This window comes from Vulpes lagopus, chromosome 23 (assembly GCF_018345385.1).
Source record: "Vulpes lagopus strain Blue_001 chromosome 23, ASM1834538v1, whole genome shotgun sequence".
Taxonomy (NCBI): Eukaryota; Metazoa; Chordata; class Mammalia; order Carnivora; family Canidae; genus Vulpes; species Vulpes lagopus.
The window spans coordinates 10,027,683-10,048,759 of NC_054846.1; the positions used below are offsets into that span (position 1 = coordinate 10,027,683).

At 35.9% G+C, this 21,077-nt stretch overlaps 1 protein-coding gene across 4 annotated transcripts in view; it reads left to right on the plus strand.

Moving 5' to 3' along the window:
* The window catches only part of PDGFC (platelet derived growth factor C), a 198,188-nt gene that overhangs the window by 142,526 nt on the left and 34,585 nt on the right, over positions 1-21,077 (plus strand). For all 4 annotated transcript variants that reach the window (XM_041738030.1, XM_041738027.1, XM_041738028.1 and 1 more), the window contains one exon: positions 2,299-2,479. In XM_041738030.1, the coding sequence (XP_041593964.1) occupies positions 2,299-2,479 (181 nt within the window). The remainder of the gene's footprint in view (positions 1-2,298; positions 2,480-21,077) is intronic.

Below are 21,077 nucleotides of genomic sequence, written 5' to 3' on the forward strand. Positions count from 1 at the left end.
GGTGGTAACCTACATTATATAGGTTTAGGTAACCACCCCCAATGCCCCCCTCCCCAAGCACAGAACAAACATGCTCTGTGAAGAAAAGCTTTGTTTTCCAGGTGAGCAATTTTGATGTAAAAAGTATCCTTTCATATAAAATGGTAGTTACCCACTTTTGTACCAAGTATACCTGAAATAACTACTCAGGTCTGCTCTATCCAGCTCCCCTGACTCCTGAGTGTACCCTTTTCTGTCCCATGACACACATACACAGAACTCCTAGATGGGGTATACTGATTGACTTACATATTTACCATTGATAACCCTATGGAATAGCAGATATTCCCCCCTTTGTATTTGAATTTTCTTATTTATTGTTTTCAAACTTGTATTTGAATTTTCTTATTTATTGTTTTCATATTAAAAGTTCATGTGGAGGTGGGAGCAAGGGACGTAGGATGGAGATAAAGGACAGCTTTATTGAATGGCAACTGTGTCCCAACAATGTTTTCAGTACTACGCATGTATCCTGTCTTAAAATATCCCTTTGAGCTAAGTAGCATTGCCCTCAATTTAAGGCCAAGGAAAATAAGGCTGAAACAGGTTAAGTTACATGTTGTAAGAGAGTTCCTGATACTTCTTCAAGACGAAGATGTATACATAGAATTGGCCTGTTATTCTTTCTGTATAATTTCACCAATATTTCAAACATAAATTCCAATGCACAAAATACATTATTTTTAGTTGTCTAGTATCTACTGAATTTAGAATTCTGAAAAAATCCACCAATGATTTGCAACCATGTCAGACCTACTACCCTTTAAGAAAACTTTTGAAAAAAAAAAAAAAGAAAGAAAACTTTTGAGTATCCTCTTTAGTACTCATAAATGAAGTTTACAGAAGTGTGGATAGTTGTTTAAAATGTAAACATAATGACACGTGTGCTATGGAAACCTGAAATAGCGAAGCAAGTTATATGAAAATAGTGGATGTAAATACATAAATACACATGCACAGTTACGCTAGGAAAATAAAAGGAGGTGGTCAGATGCATCTTTCAAGTAGACTCATTGCGGATATGACAGTTTTAGAAACAGACGAGTGTGTCTACTTTTAGTTGTTTTAATTGTGATGCAGATAGTATAAGCAATGTTCCTGTTCATGATATGTTTTTCCAAAACATAATTCTTGGTGAAGTTCCAAAACATGAAAACTGTCTTCAACTTATTTAATAGTTGAATTTCTGGAAAATTTGATTTTAACTAAAACTGCAAAACATATATGTGTTTATATGTGAGACAGTTATTAGTTTCCAGACTCAGATGAGCTATATCCAAAATTTTGCCTACATCAATGTCCAGTGAACTATTTGAAAGGCATGGAGAACCTGGGGCAAATACTCACTCCTAGGACTCCCCATGATGCAACAGCATCGCACCTTGCCCACCGTATGTTGTAGTGCCCTGCTCACCCTCAGTCTCAGTATAACCTAAAATGCCTCTACAGATTTCTGAAATATTTTCTTAACAGGCAGTACTGCTCTTGAGGAGTACCATGGATCCATGCCTTCCAAAACAAAAATTAACATTTGTTAGGAAGATATTAGTTATTCCTTATGTTTAAGAAGATACTGTGTGTCCTACAATGTAAACTCAAAGTATATAAAAATCAGTTCCTTTCTTCAAGTACATAATAGACTAAGAAAAAGGATCACTTGCCTATGTAGTGAATACTGAAAATACGTGTTTATCAAAAAGAGAAAGATGATGGTGAGCTGAGAACACCCAGAGAGGACTCACAGAGGCAGACGGGAACAAAGTGAGATTTGAAGGATATGTATGTAATGATGTGGCTCTAGAAAAGTTTGCATCAGAGATGAGGAAAAGGAGCCAAGGAGTCTGACCAGGGTGAAAGCGTTACTGTCAGAAAGTAATGGACAATGATAATAGCAATTAAGATTAGAGTAAAACTCTCATGTCCAAATGGAAATTAAATTGAGTAATTCACAAATTGAATATCAGATATGCTTGCTGCATACCAAATATTTAAGTGTTGAGATGACTGGTGAATTTGAAGTTCATTCACAGTAAAACTGGAAGGCTTAGAGTAGAAGAGAATGCACTTCTTTAATTGAGAATACATTTTCAGTTATGTCTCTTCTTTGGATAGTTTTATTATATTTATACAGTTAAATTTTGGAAGGGACTCCTGGCTATGGTCCATAGATAGATTCATTGTATCCATGATCATGGAATTTGAATTGCTGAAATAACATATCGTATGACCTTATGTCTCTTTTGTCTTTGTTTCTTGCAGGTATGATTTTGTAGAGGTTGAAGAACCCAGTGATGGAACTATATTAGGGCGCTGGTGTGGTTCTGGTACTGTGCCAGGAAAACAAATTTCTAAAGGAAATCAAATCAGGATAAGATTTGTATCTGATGAATATTTTCCTTCTGAACCGGGGTTCTGCATCCACTACAACATCGTCATGCCAGTAAGTACCACTTAGAGGTCTCCTTATTTAATTGGGTTAGTTGTTTATTTACCTAAAAAAAAAAAAAAAATGGTGAAAAACAAAAAAAAAATGCCCATAACATTTTTCTTTTTTTAGAGAAAGGTAAGCTTACTATTATTTTTAAAATCAATGTTTTGGTAAAATATATTTTTAAAAAACATATTTTAGTAAAATATATTTTAATATATAATATATTTTGGTAAAATATATTTTAAACTATTATAAATATATATTATAGTAGTTCTCAGTTTTTCCTACATATCCCAATGCTTATCCTGCTTAAATAATATTTCTGATTCTTTATGGTTCTAAAAAGAAGTTTTGAAATTCTCACTGGACTTTAAGAAATCTACTTTGTCTAATTATAATTATTACTATAATTTTAGTTATATACTGATTTCTTGTACCCTTTATGTATTATTTCAAACATTTGTATCTGTTTGTTGCATCACACCAAAAATATTGAAAACCCTTTTACTGTTTTTCTCATGTTGCTTATAGTAATGCTGAAGTACTCAAATAAATATGACAGTGTCAACCTAGTATGCTTTTTAAATATGACCAATAATACCACTATTTAAAATGATATAGAAGATGATGTCCTCAATGATTTTGATAGGAGATATAGCAAATCAGCAGGCACACTGGGAACATAACATAATTTGGGTTAAATGCATTAACCCTTGTGCTCTTACTGGGTATAAGAACAATGCATATGGGGATGCCTGGGTGGCTCAGTCCACATTGGGCTCCCTGCTTGATTGGGAGGCTCCCTCTCCCCAGCTGCTTGCATTCTCTCTCTTTCTCTCATTCTCTTTCTTTCAAATAAATAAATAAAATCTTTTTTTTTAATTTTTATTTATTTATGATAGTCACAGAGAGAGAAAGAGAGAGGTAGAGACATAGGCAGAGGGAGAAGCAGGCTCCATGCACCGGGAGCCCGACGTGGGACTCGATCCCGGGTCTCCAGGATCGCGCCCTGGGCCCAAGGCAGGCGCCAAACTGCTGCGCCACCCAAGGATCCCCAATAAATAAAATCTTTAAAAAAAAAAAGAAAGAAAGAAAGAACAATGCACACCACAAGCCAGCAGTCCACGAAGCCAATTAGAAAATATGGAATCAGTATCAAACTTTATGTACTATATTCACATTGTAATTAATGTCAAGTAGACATTTCCTTTTTTGGTTACCCAAACTCAAGTCTGTTGAGTTATTATTTGAGTTATTATTATTGAGTTATTATTTAAGCCTTTGATTAGGCTAAGAAATTTAAATATTGTTGGAGATATAGCTAAAGACAATAAAATGCAGACTGAAGTTTGAAAATGATCATTTATTCATTCAGCAACAGTAACATTTGCTGTGTGAAATCAAAGTTAAGGGAGATGGCTCTGATATATGCCATAAATTTATATGGTGAATCTTGATCAATTACCTTATAGAGATTATTTAACATATCCATACCTCTATTCCATTATGAAAACTTTTGCCAATAAAGATTCTCTACCATTTTTTGTTAATTTCCAAAACTTTTAATAATTTAATATTTTTATTTAAATTTAGTAAAATTGAAAAATTTTATCTAGAAATGAGAAGTGTTGGGACGCCTGGGTGGCTTAGCAATTGAGCACCTACCTTCAGCCCAGGTGATCCTGGAGTCCCGGGGTTGAGTTCCACATCGAGTTCCCTGCATGGAGCCTGCTTCTCCTTCCGCCTGTGTCTCTGCCTCTCTCTCTCTCTCTCTCTCTCTCTCTCTCTCTCTGTGTGTGTGTGTGTGTGTGTGTGTGTGTGTGTGTCTCATGAATAAATAAATAAATAAAATCTTAAAAAAAAAGAAAGAAATGAGAAGTGTTAATAGTAGACAAGAATGAGCTTTTTAAAGAACACTGTTGGGATGCCTGGGTGGCTCAGGGGTTGAGCGTCTGCTTTCGGCTTAGGTCATGATCTCCAGGTCCTGGGATCAAGTCTCACATTGAGCTCCCCATGGGGAGCCTGCTTCTCCCTCCGCATATGTCTCTGCCTCTCTCTCTGTGTTTCCCATAAATAAATAAATAAAATATTTTTTAAAAAATAAAAAATGCTATTGATAGGTAATACTTTGATATTGTGATGATTTGAGTAAAGCCACAAAGAGTCTGTTTAACGCATTTTCACAGTATCTTTCTTTTAGAGAATTTATGAATTTATTTTTCTTTAAGTCTGAGATGGCCTTCGGAGACATGACTACACTTTTACAAAGTTATACAATCCTTGTTTTCAGTTTGAGTTTTAGCACATTGTCGTGTTCTTAAATATTTAAAGATGAAACAAATTTTACTCTAAACATAATGGTGGGTCTTGTATCACAGCAAAGTTTTTGTTTATCCCAAATCTGTGACAAAAAGAAACTTGAAACTCGAAGATACTTGTATTTTCAATAACTGTTCTCTTCATATTATATTATTTTAAATATGTATAACTAGCAATCTACTTATGCTACTGAATAAGACATGAAAGCTAAAATATGCCACACCAAGGGTTTTTTTCTAATTTTCTAATTACATGGGTTGGTTCTATAACCCAAGGAGTTGTATGATTTAATAAAATAAAGATAAAAACATGGGAAATTTATACTGTTGTACTCAGTTCTGAGTGCATTATAGGTTTTTAATAAATACTTGAATGTTGAGTGGATCATACCATTCACTCACTCCGGCTTAACAGAAGATTCACTGACACCTGTTTTTTTATCTGTGAGAGTATATCAGGTTCCTGAGCCTTGAAATGAGATAAAGCATCAGAAGGGTCTGCAGTAAGTACCACCCATCCTCTTGACTCCAGAAAGGCCCTGCCACCTGGGTTTGACCTGCTACTAGAGATTTACTGTGATTAAGATCAGAAACTGCCTCTGAGAGGCTTTAGAAGAAGGGTGTGTCACCAGTTACATCGTTAAAATTAAACTCAGTGCATCTTTAAATAGTTATTGAAATCCTTTGATAAATTTGTAAATGTGGGCTTTGGTGGGCTGAGACTCGACATCCTCCCAGTATGTATGAAGCCACGTTTTGCATTGCACCTAAGTTGACCAGTGATGGGCTGCAGAAAATGGAGATATGTGGAGATATGACATAAGAGATTTTACATTAATTTGCCTTAGCAGCCATTGGACTGCAAGGGACAAGGAAATGTGACAGCATGGTCCTACATTGCCTAATAAGTGTCATTTGGTGATTTTAGTTTGGCCAGGTTGCTCTCCGGGGTGATTATTGATACACGATTTTTACAATTCTCCCAAGCTTCGGTTCTGTTGAATTTGAATTTATTTTGGCAATTTATCTGCCACTTCTTCACCTATCCTTTGTCTTGGTTCCACGTTTCTGTCTCTTCTCCCACACAGCCACACTCCTGCTCTCAATAATTTCCGCAGAAGGGTGAAATTTGGTTAGTGAAAATTTGACAAGTGCTTTTGCTGTTAAGCCTTCCAAAATGTTTTGAATTAGCATTGTGTATTGCTAAAAGACATCCCTCCCTCCATGCCTCTCCTCCCCACAACATTATTATTAGCAGAGTAACAATCCATCAAACTTATCTGTATATCGATGAATGAAAGCCTAAGGGAAGAAATTTTGCCTTTTCAAGAACAGACTTAAAAGTTCTTGTGGCATTTGCTCAAGGGCACATCACATGCCCCTGGAACCCCTGGATCATCTCTGATGCTTTTTTTTTTTCTTTTTTGTAAAGGATGAACTTCATAATTAGCACACCCAGCTTCCCCAGAGGCATTGATCTCATTGACTGCAAACCCACCATTGCAAAATAGGACCTTAGGGACCACTGGCCACAATGCTTTCTTAATTTTATAATGATAAAAATGATGCAAACCACAAGTCCTTAATGGGCTGTTACCACCCCAAATTGAGGTTTGCTACTGAGTGCCTAGCACAATGCCAGACACACTACAGCTGCTCCACTAGTATCTCATGGAAATTCAGCCCCTGTCCCTTAGAGTTGTCTAAACCTATGTGGAGCTGCACTAACTTCTCATTTACTATATGTTATCTTGGTTACTGTTGTATAATATTACTAATTCATAAACTAGAGCCCTGAAAAATCACAATAAGGACACCACGTGTTCTCCTGGTCATGATATATTAGAGAACTCCTTTCTTCCTCTCTCTTTCTCTTCTTTCTCTCTCTTTCTCTCATTTTGGTGGGGAGTTGAAGACAGTGGTGCATGCTTATGACATTATAACCATCAATGTGTATAATCATACTCAGCTGCTTTTTTATAATTAATATTTTGCATCTATTCACACACCTGCAGAAACTTTGAGTTTAATCATTTTTTTCTGGGAAAATTATGGAGAAAGTTTATTCTAATATTCTTTATTGAAGTTTGCAAGTAAGGGAGATCACTCTGCAGCCTTCTTTAGGAGCATGAATGGATATGTTTGATTCTAGCCAACCTTTAAGATTGGTTGATTCTATACCAACCTTAGACAATATGTCTTAGCAGTAGTCGTTTTAATACATTAGTTAAAATTTTCAGAAACAGTGTTGCCATTAAAATCTATGTCCAGCTTTGTAAGATGATTTACCCACTCTTTTCCTCAGTTAATGAGTGAGAGTACATACAGGTGTAAAAAAAAAAAAAAGGATTCCTTACTACTTTGAATAAAGTGATGTCGATTTAATATTTAAAGATTTTACATATTCTTTTATATGTAGTACTGTTCTTTGTAATATTAAGATTTTAGTATCATTTTCTTGATTCCTAGATATCTTAGAGTAAAACATAAATAAAATTTATCTTTCCATTTTACAATTTTAAACTGATATCATAGGCTAAGTTTTACCTTAGGAAAAACTTTGGCATGAGAGATTTAGCTAAAATTATAGCTAGTTGTTTATAGCTTTTTAAAAAAGTTCTGGATTTATTACATAAATTTAAAATGTATGCTTCAATGTTATTTTCAAGAATTATTTATGCAAATATATACTCCCCAATTATGCCCCGTTAATAAATAATGAAAAATAAATCCATGCAAATTGATGCCAAAACCATATATGTTCAGCTTTCATGACTGTGCATAAGGAGTTAATAATGTCTTTGATTTTTTTTTCCTTCATGCAAAAAAAAGGGGAGGGGGCTGGTAGATTAGCAGCGAGAGATTGTTTGGGAAGAAATGAAGCAAAACTGAAATAAAACAGTGCAAGCTTGTTTCTGTTTGGAGGCCACACACATTGAGAGCCCAGCACACATTTCAGGTCTCTTACAAAGAAAAGAAAATTTCTTGTTTAATTTTGGAGTAATTTATAATAGATTATGTATGTTTTACTCTGTGTACTATAGCATAAGCACCATTATTTAAAAGTGTTTTTTAAAAAAACCTACACAGGCTGAAAAATAGTATCTCTTCTTCTAGCATCAAAAGACCTTATTAAAAGTTTACTTGTTAAAAAATAAGCCTTTATATAAAAAGATTGCAGATTTTAATCAGTTACTTCAAAAAAAACTATTTGTAAAAAATGCAAATCCAAATATGAATATTTTTAGTGATTTTTATTAATACATAGAGAACTATTTCTTCTTGAGTATAATATTGTTTGTAACATATATACTTTAAAATGGTTATGAGATTTGAGGAATTTTTTCATTCTACAATCTGGTTAAAATTTTGAAGGATAATTAAAATAACACTGATTTCTTTTAAGACAGTGTTGCTGAACATTACATTTTTCAAGAGTTTTAATCTAAGCTTTCTGATGAGCAATAATAACATAATATTTTCAACAATTCATTTACTCTCATTTTTCATTTAATAAATGGATCGGTGTAGATTAAGAGAAATAGATGTTATAGCTTCTATACTAATTGACTCCATATATTTTTATCTTGCTTTGATTGCCTGAAAAGAGGAGCGTGGGGTGATGAATGTACTGAACGCTTCTTTAACTCACAACAATCCGTGAAACTCATCTTTTTTTAGGTTGCTTCTAAATTTTTCCTACTATTTCTTTCCTATTTTCTTTTGTCACTGACTAGCAACAGTTGGTTGGATCCCACACATTTTTTACTCTTTTTAGTAAAATAATACCTCGAGAGTAAATAATGCTAGAGAATGGCATGCAAGTATTGTAGCCACTTTATAATCCCAACTGTGGGTTTTCCTTAATAGTGATTTTGTAAATGACTTGTCCAGAGTTAAGTCAGTGCCTGGCCAGTGTGCACTATAGAAGGGTGTATGGTTTCTGTGGGGAAGGCTTAGAAGGACACTTGATGCCTGAGGTGCCATTAAGGAATGCATGACTGATTGCCAAAGTAGTTATTAATTATGCGGGATACAGAGAACAAAGCAGCTCAGTGAATATTGAAGTTAGAGGGAGAAAGGAGGAGGGGGATATTTTTTTCCGTCCCTTCTGGCATGTGCCAGTAGGTTATTTCACTGTTAATATCATGTAAAGAAAAGTCTTAACTAAAGGCCAAATTTGCTTTTATGTTCAGGTTAAGAAAAATTCCAAGTAGCTCTCAAACAAGGTATCAAATTCATTTTCTTAGGGGGGAAAAGCAGCATACCTGGAATAAAAATACTTAGAGCAATATCGTAACCCTAATCCCATAGGAAACGAATTCAGTGTTAGAATGTCAAGAGTTTTAAAAATTGCAAATCTTCGTAACCAATTGCACTGCGTCCCTGTATTACTGTATTAAACTGATCTTAATGAGTGGAAAAGTTTGGGCTTTAAACCTTTAAAATAAATTTGCATTTGCCTTAAGAGAGAATTAAAAGAAAAAGCTGGTCTTTGAATTTTTTTGTAGTATTTGGAGAACGAAAGAAGTTATTTCAAGTACTGCGTGTCTCTACTGTAGTCTGAAACACTTTTTGAGTGATTAGGTTTTTATTAAAATATACAATGTAATTGTATATTTATGCAGGGAGTCTAGAGATGACAGTATTTTATTACATCAAAGAAATTATACAATTGCTGCAGAGACGAAGCTTTTACTTGGCTAAGAGCTGTTTAATGTATTTTTCTACCAACTTCTACCCCACGGACACAGTGCTCTCTTTCATGTGGAGATCATGGTCTCTCTTCCATTTCTGCTGATTCTTTTTGTTCCAGTTAATTCCTAGCTATCTAAGAAAGAATTTCACAGATGGTATGATTTGTAGTCAGAAAGAAAAAGGCAGTTGGTGCTTCTGCAGGAATGGTAAAAGGCAGACAAACTACTCTAAGTTGAAATACAGGGGGTTATAAATAAGAATTTAGGAAGGCTTGAGGTTTGATTGACTCATATTTTATGTCTAAAGCCACAAAGATTTAAAAGCTTAGAGTTAATATGGCCCTAAACCTGCTGGAATTACTCTCTAGAAAGTTTGTTGCAATTGAAAATGTTAAAATAAATACTTTTGTCTTAGCATCCCCATCCATTTTCCTGTTAAGTCTTTCAACATCCATTGAAGAGTATTTGATGAAAATTTTTGTTGTGAGAAAATTTAAAAATGTATATGGTATTACCCTGGGTCTCTGAGAACTTACCTTATTTTTGGGGAAAATACACATACGCGCTCACACGCGCGTGCAAACACACACACACACACACCCCTTATACACCTATATAAATATACTACATAAATAAGTGTAATATAAATTGTTTAGAAAGATCTGAAGAAAGAGAGGCAATTGGTGGAGCAGAGGAATATTATAACTCTTAGACTAAAGGAAAAAAACAAGCAGTCAAACAAACAGAAATCCTGGAAGTGACTTGGTATAGGTTTCATATCAAATATATTATGAAAAATCTCTGAGGAGTTTATCCAGTACTATATCATCAGGTGTCAGAGATTATGATTCTCTTTATTTGGAGTGAAACCCAGTTATCTGCATTTTCATCAAACATGCTTAGTGATTCTGATATACGATGTTCTCACTTGAATTTGTGGGTGAGAAATTGCTCTAAACTATAAACTGAGCAGATGCAGAGAGTTTTTACTACAAGATGTTGGGGAAATACTTTTCGTTTTCAAATAAACATGAATATTTGTTGGAATAGACTGGAAATTCTGCATGAATATTTTATTGCTAACATACCCCATGTGTTCTCTATTTTTCAGGATTGCAAAAAAGTGAGCCTTTCTCATAGAATTAGATGGATAGATTTCAATTTTTTAATACTCGCATTTATTGTACTGACTTTTCTAAGCTATGTACTGAAGCTTATCAGTTTTGTCAACTGCCAGTATCTCTTACCCATGCAACTAGAATACATGACACCCCGCCTTCTTTTCTAGCTCAACACTAAGCTTTTCTGATAATTCACATAAGGCATAGCTCCATCACTGAGGCACAGTTCTAGACTAGATAGTCATTTGTTCTGCAGTGTAAGGCACTATTATTAGTAAAATAAGACAGTCTCAAGCCTCAAGAAATATTCTTTCAATCTCCTTATGTACTTTTTCACATCATTATTGTCTGAGTTACGGTGGCACATAGTTTTAAAAGGCAAATGTTTCTCTTAGGCTTGTTACAAAAATGGTAGTTGCTCTCACTTTCCTTTGTGCAAACTATTTTCCTGTACCTTGGAGGGGAGCACTTCCAGTTCTTTTAACTAATTTCTTGCAGAATTGACCTCTCTTCCTTCACCTAACATGCTTTTATCATCGCCTCTTGATTCTTTGGTTTCAAGAATTATCTATGATCTTCATCGACTCCACTCTCTGGAAGATGAGGCTTTCACTTTCTTCCACCCTCCTGCATCTACCGCACATGCAGACACATCCCATCATGTCTCCTCTAGAATATCCTGTTATATCAAGATCCAGATCCATCGTGTCCATTACAGTGGCCATGGAATCATTGTTCACAGCTGAGCCATGAAGTATTCTGTGACTGCATTTCCTTTCCTGCCTTGTCTTACTTTGTTTTCCCTAGGCTTGTGTTATTTTTTGGTATGCTTAGCTTTCTGTTTGCGTTTATCACTGATTCATCTCCAAATTGTTCTTCAAATTGTGTGAATCTCCTCTCAAATGCAATCAGACACATTCGCGTTTTCTAATAATTTTGTCGACCAGAAGAAATTTCTGCTGAAACAATCTGATCTGCTTCAATTTAGACCGATTACCCTTTAGACCTGCCACACAGCTGTCATCTGGGGAATTCCGCACCCCCACCCCACCATTATCCTGAGCATTCTCTTTGCCATTCTCTTGCATTAGATCCCTTGTTTGCAGGATCTTTTGTCTTCTCTCTTGTCTACTTCCTGTTTGGGAAGAGAGTAAAACCCTCATGAATTTCCCGAGAAAAAGGAGCATCAGAGATAAAGTTTTGTGGGCTTGAATAACTGAAACTTCCTTTATTTAACCCTCAACCCTAAATGAATACTTGACTAAGTCTAGAACGCTAGTTGGTCACTTAAAAACTGACTGGACATTCTGTGCCCGTGGATGGCCTTGCTGACTACCGTATTCACTGCATCGTGAGCTGGCCGGTCAGTTCCTTGAAAGCCCCCGGATTCCCCTAATCTCTTTTCTAAGGGTATAATCCTGGCTGCCAGTTCTCTGAAATGAGAGCTGAGTGGATTTAAAGACTGAGAGTCCCAGCATTAAATGTAAACACATTTCCTCAACCACCTCCATACCCGCATATTCACAATAGCATCACTGCTCTGACTCTGCTTGGGTTCCCCAGTCCATAAATCCTTGATTCTATTCTGTTCAGGGAAAAATTGGAACAGGGAATAAACTCATCTCTGACACAGTGGGGAAGTAGATTTGAAGGGTCGAACAGCTTCATGGCTTTGAACCAGCCTTGCTATTTTTAGCTCCAGTGTCCTTCCCACTTCCATAGGTACCTGATGCCAGCGGATCCCAGAGCTTTTTGGTTTCTTTTTCATGCAAGTCAGGTTGCTTCTTGATTTCCCCCCTGCTGAATTTTAGTCCACCAATTTAATGACTACACATCTACCTACATTTCAGTTTCCAAAACTTTATCACTATTGACTCCTTTCTGATTTTCTTTGGCCTTAAAGAATTATGCATTTAAAGAAATACCTTCAGAATTAATCATTTAAGGAAAGAATAGAGCTAAAATCATCATCTTTTTTGTTCCTCTGTTCATTTAGCAATGTCCTTATCAAACACCAAGTTGATGTTTGGTCACCAAAATACTCAGAAACTCTGTACAATATTTTGAGGGCATAGTATGTGCCAGGTGCCATGCTTTGTAATTGACTTTAAGGAACAACTCCATTATCTTTCCATGCCAGATAAAATATGCCTTCATAGCAGTTGCTTTGCATGATTATGCTATTACATTTCCTTTTTTAACGTCAGGGAGACATAGATAAGACTTGGTATTGATTAGCTATTTAACATATCCTGAACTCTGTTTTAATATTAATATTATGTCCAGGAGTATCCACTAGCATACCAATCATGGTTCACACATTGCACATGTTAGTTATAACTGAACAATCTACCATATGATCCTTACCTTTAAGACAATGCTATCCTTGTAAATAGTCTTCGAATATTTATCTTTTTGAGTAGTGCTATTAATGTATTTGAATGCTTTGAACATTAAAACTAGAGCTTTTAAAAAATTGTTTATTAATGGAAACACACAGAGAGAGGCAGTAGACGTAAGGGGAGGGAGAAGCAGCTGCCCTGCAGGGAGCCTGATGCAGGAATCGATGGATCCATGGATCCCAGGACATGGGATCACAACCTGAGCCAAAGGCGTCTAGACACTCAACTACTGAGCCACCCAGGCATCCCTAAAACTAGAGCTTTAAAGATTTTACTCATCTCTTTAAGATGACATAATTATAATTTTACTTTGAAATCACAAGAATCTGATTTTATATACAATATAACCATCAATGTTTACATCCTCTTAGAACAAAACTAAAAGATAAGTGCATATACTTTTGAAGAAGTTAATTTTTGAAAGTCAAGTATATAGTAAACATTTTTTGGAAAAGTACTTGATGATACCAACTTGGAAATAGTTGAAGTAGGCAAAAGGGAATGATGAACATATATTGAAAGAAATACTAGACTAGATGTGTGCTTTTCTATCATTTAATCCCCATAATGTTATCACCATTTTACAGATTAAAACTCAGAAAAGGTCACATACTTAGAAATGAGGGTATTAAGTAAGGCTTTCCTAATTCTATGTAAAGCCAGGCTGCCTCCGGACTGGTTTGAGAAAGCAAATGCAAGATTTTCTCTCCCCATCTTTGCTTCTTATTAAAACACCTAAGTAGGGTGCCTGGGTGACCCAGTTCATTAAGCGTCTGACTCGTTTCAGCTCAGGTCACGATCTCAGTCATGAGATCCAGCCCTGCGTCAGGCTCTACACTGGGCTTGGAGCCTGCTTAAGATTCTTTCTCTCCCTCTGCCTCTCCCCCCACTCACTCTGGTATGCACTCTTTCTCCAAAAAAAGTAAATAAAATTCTAAAGAAGGAAAACATTTAAATACTATTTTTGTTGATTATGATGTCATGGATGCTTTCGAACCTTGAGAAGTTGATGAACTAAATTAGAATTTACCTTTTTTTTAAATTGCAAACAAGACATAGTTCCTTTAAAAGTTACTTTCAAAGTAAACACGTGCCAGAAAAAAAGGTAAGAATGCACACGGAGTATTTTGCTGATTATACTTGACATAAGTCAAATTTCATCACTATTGAAAAATGACACAATTATCTGTGAGTATCCTCGCAGTCTTTTCAGCTCCAAAGAAATTTTCAGAATCGTGTCATTAAGGAAACTTTGGAGGCTAACATTTATACGAAGAAATAAGAAAGTGAAACTGGAAAACAAACCCAACAAGGAAAACAAGACTTAATTGGGTGTCCTCTATCAAGCCTGTCCTAAATGTGGTCACAGCAGAATAAGGAAGACCCTTGGCATTTTTAGCTTGAAATTAGGCAGATGGTGCACAGTGAAGGAAATATAATAGGCATTTGGTAATCTTTAGAATGAATGGGAAGGGAAACAGAAATCTTAAGGGCTAATATACAAGGGGAATGCCCTGTCCCAGCTGTTTGCAGGGCGAGGCCCGTAGGCCACCGAAGGCCCCAGTGAACCAAGGGAGGAAATTCCGGAACCAGGATGTCTTTGTGTCAGGGCCCCAGGGCATAGGTGTCTATCTGCCTAGGTGTTTCCACTCTACTTAAGTAAAGTCAGCTTTTGTTTAAGCATGAATAAAGCCGGTCTGGAAATACCTGCCTGGTACCTCTCCCTGAGTTTCTCTACTGCAAGTAGTTATTCAGAAGAAGGATTAAGGTTGTCATCTGTTGCCTTTAAGGACTGTATGAATTATCCTAAGTACTTCCAAAGCAGGTTTGCTTAAGAAAACCAAGTTTTTTTAAAAACCTGTACCCCCCTCTCCCTTTGGAAGAATAATAGGGAAAGGCATTGAGAGGTGACAGTTATCTAAGACTCTAAAATAAAATTTGAGATAGCAATTGGAAATAGGTGAGCATAGCTCCAGGTCAGCCTAGAGTCAGTATCTAATGCCTCCTCTGCTAAAGAGGAAATGCCTTTTTTTTTTTTTTTTTCCAGAGGAATAACATTCTGATAAGGTCAAAACAAAACAAAACCACTTTTCCTGCCGGGTGTGAGTTAATGAAATAGCATTAAGTGTAATTAGTTGTTTTAGGAAAAGACAAGTGAAAGACAGTGAATTGTTAGAGAGACAGAGACACTGCAAGCCAAAACTTGACTTCCAATACCTGAGAGAGGCGGTTTTAGAATATATGACACGTCCTTTGGAGCAGATTCTTTAGAAGTCATCTCAACATTCTGACACAAATATTTTCCTTTCTTTTTGGAATATGATGAGTGAGGCTTTGTGGCATTCTAGTCCCATTGCTGATAAAAATGATAAAAAGGACTCCCAAATCCACCCAGGCATACAGTGTTTTGTTTTAAAGACAAGGGATCCTTCTCAGACTTCTGCAGGGTACTGAGTTCCCTCTGAATTTCATGTTGACATGCTGCTTAGTCATCTTTTGGAACTCCAAAAAGGTTTAATATTTTATGATGACATGTCAAGAGGGGTACATAACACTGAATGGGAAGGTGTTTATTCCTACTGCACATTTAAATGGCGTTAAATGATGTGGGGATCGTGCTTTTCATTTATCCACAGTTTATGTTTTCTCTTCCAGTAGGATTTCTAATTACATAAAACGGCTTCACTGCTTCCTGTGGCTTGCCACAGTCTTTATTTGGCATGAATGTCAGGGCATAATTCCATGTCACTGAGTAATTTAAGGATCTTAACTCTTTATAATGATATATAGTCTTTTAGTAAGATTTTGGACTTTCTGCTGTGGTGCCTTTGCATTTGGTTTTTTCTCCTTTATATTGCAAGGCTGTGGCAAGATGCAATTTAGCTTAAGTAAGGATTCAGTCATTTGACTTGGCCGTACAGGTAATTTTATATTTTTAACTGGAAGTTTGTATTAAGCTGGAAAAAAAAAAAAACACCTACGTAAATAATAATAGTACACACCATTTCTTGAACATCTATTACTGTATCGGGTTCTTGATATATGTCATCTCATTTATTCAGTACGATAACTGAGAAATTATTGCCATCTTACCTAGAGGAAGTATTCTCAGAGAAGGAATGCAACTTGCCTATGGTTCAGAACAAATAAATATAAAATTGTAGTCAAATCATGAATTTCAACCATAGAATATAATATCTCCTAGTCAGCTTTTGTTCAGTAAGAACAAAACTTTTTAGCATTTTATTTTGAGATCATTGTAAATTGATGTTCATTAGTAAGAAAGATTCTGTATTTTCCCCAACGGTAATAACATCTTGCATAACTATATGTAGTGCAATATCACGACCTAGAAAGTGACTTTGATATAATCCACCAACCTCAAAAAGAAATTTTTGAATAAAAGTCCACAGTGCCATAGGATGTGTTAAATGAAAAGTGTTATATGAATAGACTTTCATAAATAAAAATTAGACCAGTACATAGCTTTTTAAAATGGCAAAATCAGGAGTATTAAGAGAAAAGATACATTTTTGTATTACAAAATGACTTCAGCACACCTATTTAGTGAGGAGGAAAATTTTTATTCTAAAGTGGGTAATCTCATAATCTGCATCTAAAATTCTGTGTGGTGCAGGACCACTTTTGCAGCCTAGAGTAGAACATCTATCATAGATTAAAGATTACAAAATCAAAAATAATTCCACAAATCACTCTTCTTGATGTGGGATTCAAAGTGAATGTGTGAAACATAAATAGTCACTATAAATAAATCCATGCATAAGGCTTTGCTGCCTCTGAGACAGAGATTAATGAAGTTTTAGGATGCTAAGAGCTCAAGATATAATCTATAACTTTAAACTGATGTCAAGATCGAGAATTGATTGCTTAAAAAGCCCTTCATTTCTCCAGAACAGATTGATGACTGAAGTGCTCCTAAATCTCCTCTCATGCAAAATTTATATAATTTGGTTTCAACAGGTATGGTATGTGTGGGTAGGGGGGGATTTACATATTAAATGTAACTGTATAATATATAAAAGTTTAGCTGTTTCAGAAGCAAAAGACAGTAATGTGTGTGATATTTTCAAGATAGTTTTAAATTTTGGAATTCAGTAGAAACCAGCTCATGACCTGTGGGAGCTGATAGTTGGCCTATTAGCTGATTGAAAATGATTCAGATGGAGAATCATGGAAACAATACACATACTCCATAAGCATTTAATTTTAATTTCACTACTCTTCCTTTAGGGGTTGAGATCTTTGCTTTAAGTGGGAATAAGCTGTTTGGAGTCCTGTTGTATTTCTTCCACAAATCATAGCCATAATGCCTTAATCATGACTTTCAGTTTGGGTTTCTTTAAGTAAAAATGGGAACTCGGAGATACCATTTAAAGTGATCTAAGTGCAGAATTCTTTTCGGATTTTATGAGGTTTTCCCTTCCTATATTTTATGTTTGTCTCTCTCATACCTACTTGAACAGCAGGTTGTTTATTGTTTTGGGGGGATTGTTTGTTTTTTGTTTTGTTTTGTTTTGTTTTGTTTTAGTAACTTTTTGTATGCAGTTCTTCCAAAGCATTCATCTAAGTCTTCAAAGAGGCAACAACTCATATTTAATTACAAAATATTTAAATAGGGATAATTTCAAAAGTAAGTACTACTGATATAAATGGCTTGAGGAACCAATACAACTCTCTCTTGGCAGGTGTAAAATTCGGCTAGGGGAAGCAGAAAGAACGCTGATAGCACTCAGTGAGCCATGGGTATCCTCAGCACCCAACTCCCCTTTGCACGCCTTGGGAAACCAGGGCAGTTAAGTGACACTCAGTCAAGGCAATGACTGTCATCCCTTGTTTATTTCACTATTGATACTGCCTGAGAGTGTGTCACTGGAATATTGTAAATAAAAGGTGTCTGTAAGCATATAAAATAATAAATCTATAAATATGTAATGTAATTTAAAATATGAGTGACCCTATTTGGTAATTGGCAACTGTATCTTGGTGTGGATATCGAAGTGGCTGGTAATATGCCATGGCACAGTGTAGACACTTAATGCATTTTTATCCTCCTCTATAATTCTTCCGGAGGAGATTCAGCTTTATTATTTTGCAAGCTGTAGAGAATGGTGTGGCAACCTGGAAGTCACTAGAGCTTGAAGGAGTGTTATCTAGTAGTGAGATATCCGTTATATAAAACTCCAGGTGAAGACGTATGAAGACATATTTTTGTCTTCTGAAAAAGCAAAATGGCCTACAGAAAATATTAGATATTCACCAAAGTATTGGAGGAGCAGTGTTCTCTGTTTTGTCTTTTCTCCCTCCCTTCCCCTTCCTACCTGCCTCCTCTCCTCCTTCCCTCCCTTCCTTCCTCCTCCTCCTTCATTTCTTCTCTCCCTCTTCCTTTCTTATTTTCCTAAGTGCTCCTGTAGCCTAAACTACTTCTTGACTTCTCTTATTTTCAAAGTCAATTTTCTAGAATTTTGTCTATACTTTACCACCCTGCGCTTTCTTAGGAAGAAGCTGTACTTCTTTGGTTTTTACATTTTTCTTTGAGTTGATTTCTCAGTTTAGATCAGCTCCTCTCCTTCCTAATATATGGTGTGTGCTTCTAATGGCGAGTGTGCTCGGATTTGATCATCTCCTTGTACTCAGGAAAAGGGGCAGTGGCATCTGAGTTATAAGCAACTAGGCCGCTTCAGTTTCTCCAGCCTCCCTGTGACCGTCAACAGATCAAGCTGAACAAACACACTTTAAAGTGAGCTCTGGTTTATTTTCCTTACAAGCTATCATTATCCACATAAACACATAGTCAGGAATGCTTGGATATAACGATGTTTTGTGATGCGAACTACATCATCCATATTAGCGTCCTGTTTACTCCTCTAAGTGCTCGGGCACTACTTAGCACCTTGGATACTGACCTTGACCGACATTCTTGACTGAGGCCTCACTGCAGAGGAGTTGTCTTCTTGTGACCTTGAGTGCCACAGATCTGGCTTGAATTCTCATTCTCCCACTAATCTACCTTTATAACCTTGGGAAAACTTTCCTGCCCACAGAATGTGAATGACGAAAGTTTCTGCCTTGTATAACATTGTTGTGAGGATTATTAGCTCAGTGCCTGGCATGCATAGTCAACAAATATGTGTTACTTTTATTTTAAAGGTCAGATGTTCCGATTGTAAGCCACTGTTTGCCTAAATCGGTGTTTTTAAAACTTTTTGGCCAAGACTGCACCATAAGAAAACATTTTAAAGCGTGATCACGCATGTGTGTGCGCACACACACAAGCACTTTTTCAAATATGATATGTAGGTATATGTACGTACTATGAAATAATACTTAACTTCAACACGTGAAATTAGTATTATGTTTTCTTTTCCGTTTGTTTGTTTGTTTCTTTCTTTTTTTTTTTTTTTTAAGAACCCTGGTCACCATGCACTAAGTTGATTTTACAATTCACTAAATATGTTACAGCTTAACTTTGAAAAATCTAATCTAGCTTGTAAAAGATGTTATCATTTATCAACAAAAGAATACACCTTTTTGGCATTTCACTTGCCTTTTGGGGAAAATATCATGTCCTAGTAAAATGTAAGCGTTCATTCTTACAGTCCCCAAGATTGATACCCGGAAACATTTTCCATTATAACCTGTAAAACCTGAGATAGACTTTAGAAAGTCTCCTATCTATGGAGACCTATTGAAAACTGACTCCATTTTAGGAAATTGGCCTTGATGATCACTTTTCAGAATGGTACTCATGGGACGCCTGGGTGGCCCAATCGTTGAGCATCTGCCTTTGGCTCAGGTCATGATCCCGGAGTCCTGGGATTGAGTCCTGCATCAGGCTTCCCACGGGGAGCCTGCTTCTCCCTCTGCCTGTGTCTCTGCCTCTCTCTGTGTGTCTCTCATGAATAAATAAATAAAATCTTTAATAATAAATTAAAAAAAGAATGGTACTCAGACTTTAATGATGATAGGAACTGCTTATTGAAGGCCTGCTTGCATTCTCTGGAACTAAGCGGACAACATGTTTGCAATAACACACTGTTGGTTTAATTTGTTTTCACACTTAGTTTTGAAAAGCTCATCAGTCTTTTAGTGTGGGGACCAACTTTTGGTTTTTGAACCAACAGTAGAGAGTCTCCTAGGCCCTAATAACTATTTGCCAGAGGCCAGGAGCACATGCAAAGGCGATCGCTTGCTTGGTGCCCTTCAACTATCTTATGTTTTCAGTGAAACCAAAGAAGAGGACAAAGCTACTATGTATGATAGCAGCCCCATGGAAGTTCTTGGGAAATGTGAGACTGTGAAATTCGTTCTCTGTGCTCTCCATGGTATGATTGGAAATACAGATTAAAGGTCTTGGACAGCACAGTTTTTCATTGTTTAGACAGGTCTCTAGGCTTCCTGAACTATGCACACTACATGCAGTGGGGCCTTTAGTGGTATTTACTCTTTATGTATGAATGGCATTTCTGCCTGAAGATAAAGCATTTTTGGTAAAAAAAAAAATAAAATAAAATAACCTGTCACTCAATCGAGACGTTTTGCTTGGAGATACCGTAGTTTCAAAACATTTCTCTGCTCATGCATGCTCCCGTTTCCCTGCTTCTTCTTCTTAAGCTTTCTGATCTTGACATGTTTGCTTTTGTTTTTAAAAATCTACTCTGTGAATTTTACCTTTGTATCACATCTATGTAAAGTTACCACTACGAACATGTCTTACTACTTTCAGAACAATTTCTTAGGGATATTTATAATGCTCAATAATTGAAGTGAAATATTTTTCATGGAGTGTGACTTTCAGATTTTAATTCAGTTCCTAATTGGCTCAAGCATCCCACAAACACACTCTCCTTTTCTTCTTATTATGAATAAATGGTATTCATAAATTGTATTTTCCTTCATATATTCAGACTGTGGCTCTAATAAAATCTGTATTTTTAAAAATTTTTTATCCATTTGTAAATCATACAGATACTAATACCTGTTTAATCATTTTTCTACTCACCTCCCCCCTTTACTCAGTGCTATACTTTTGAGAACATTAAGAATTTCAG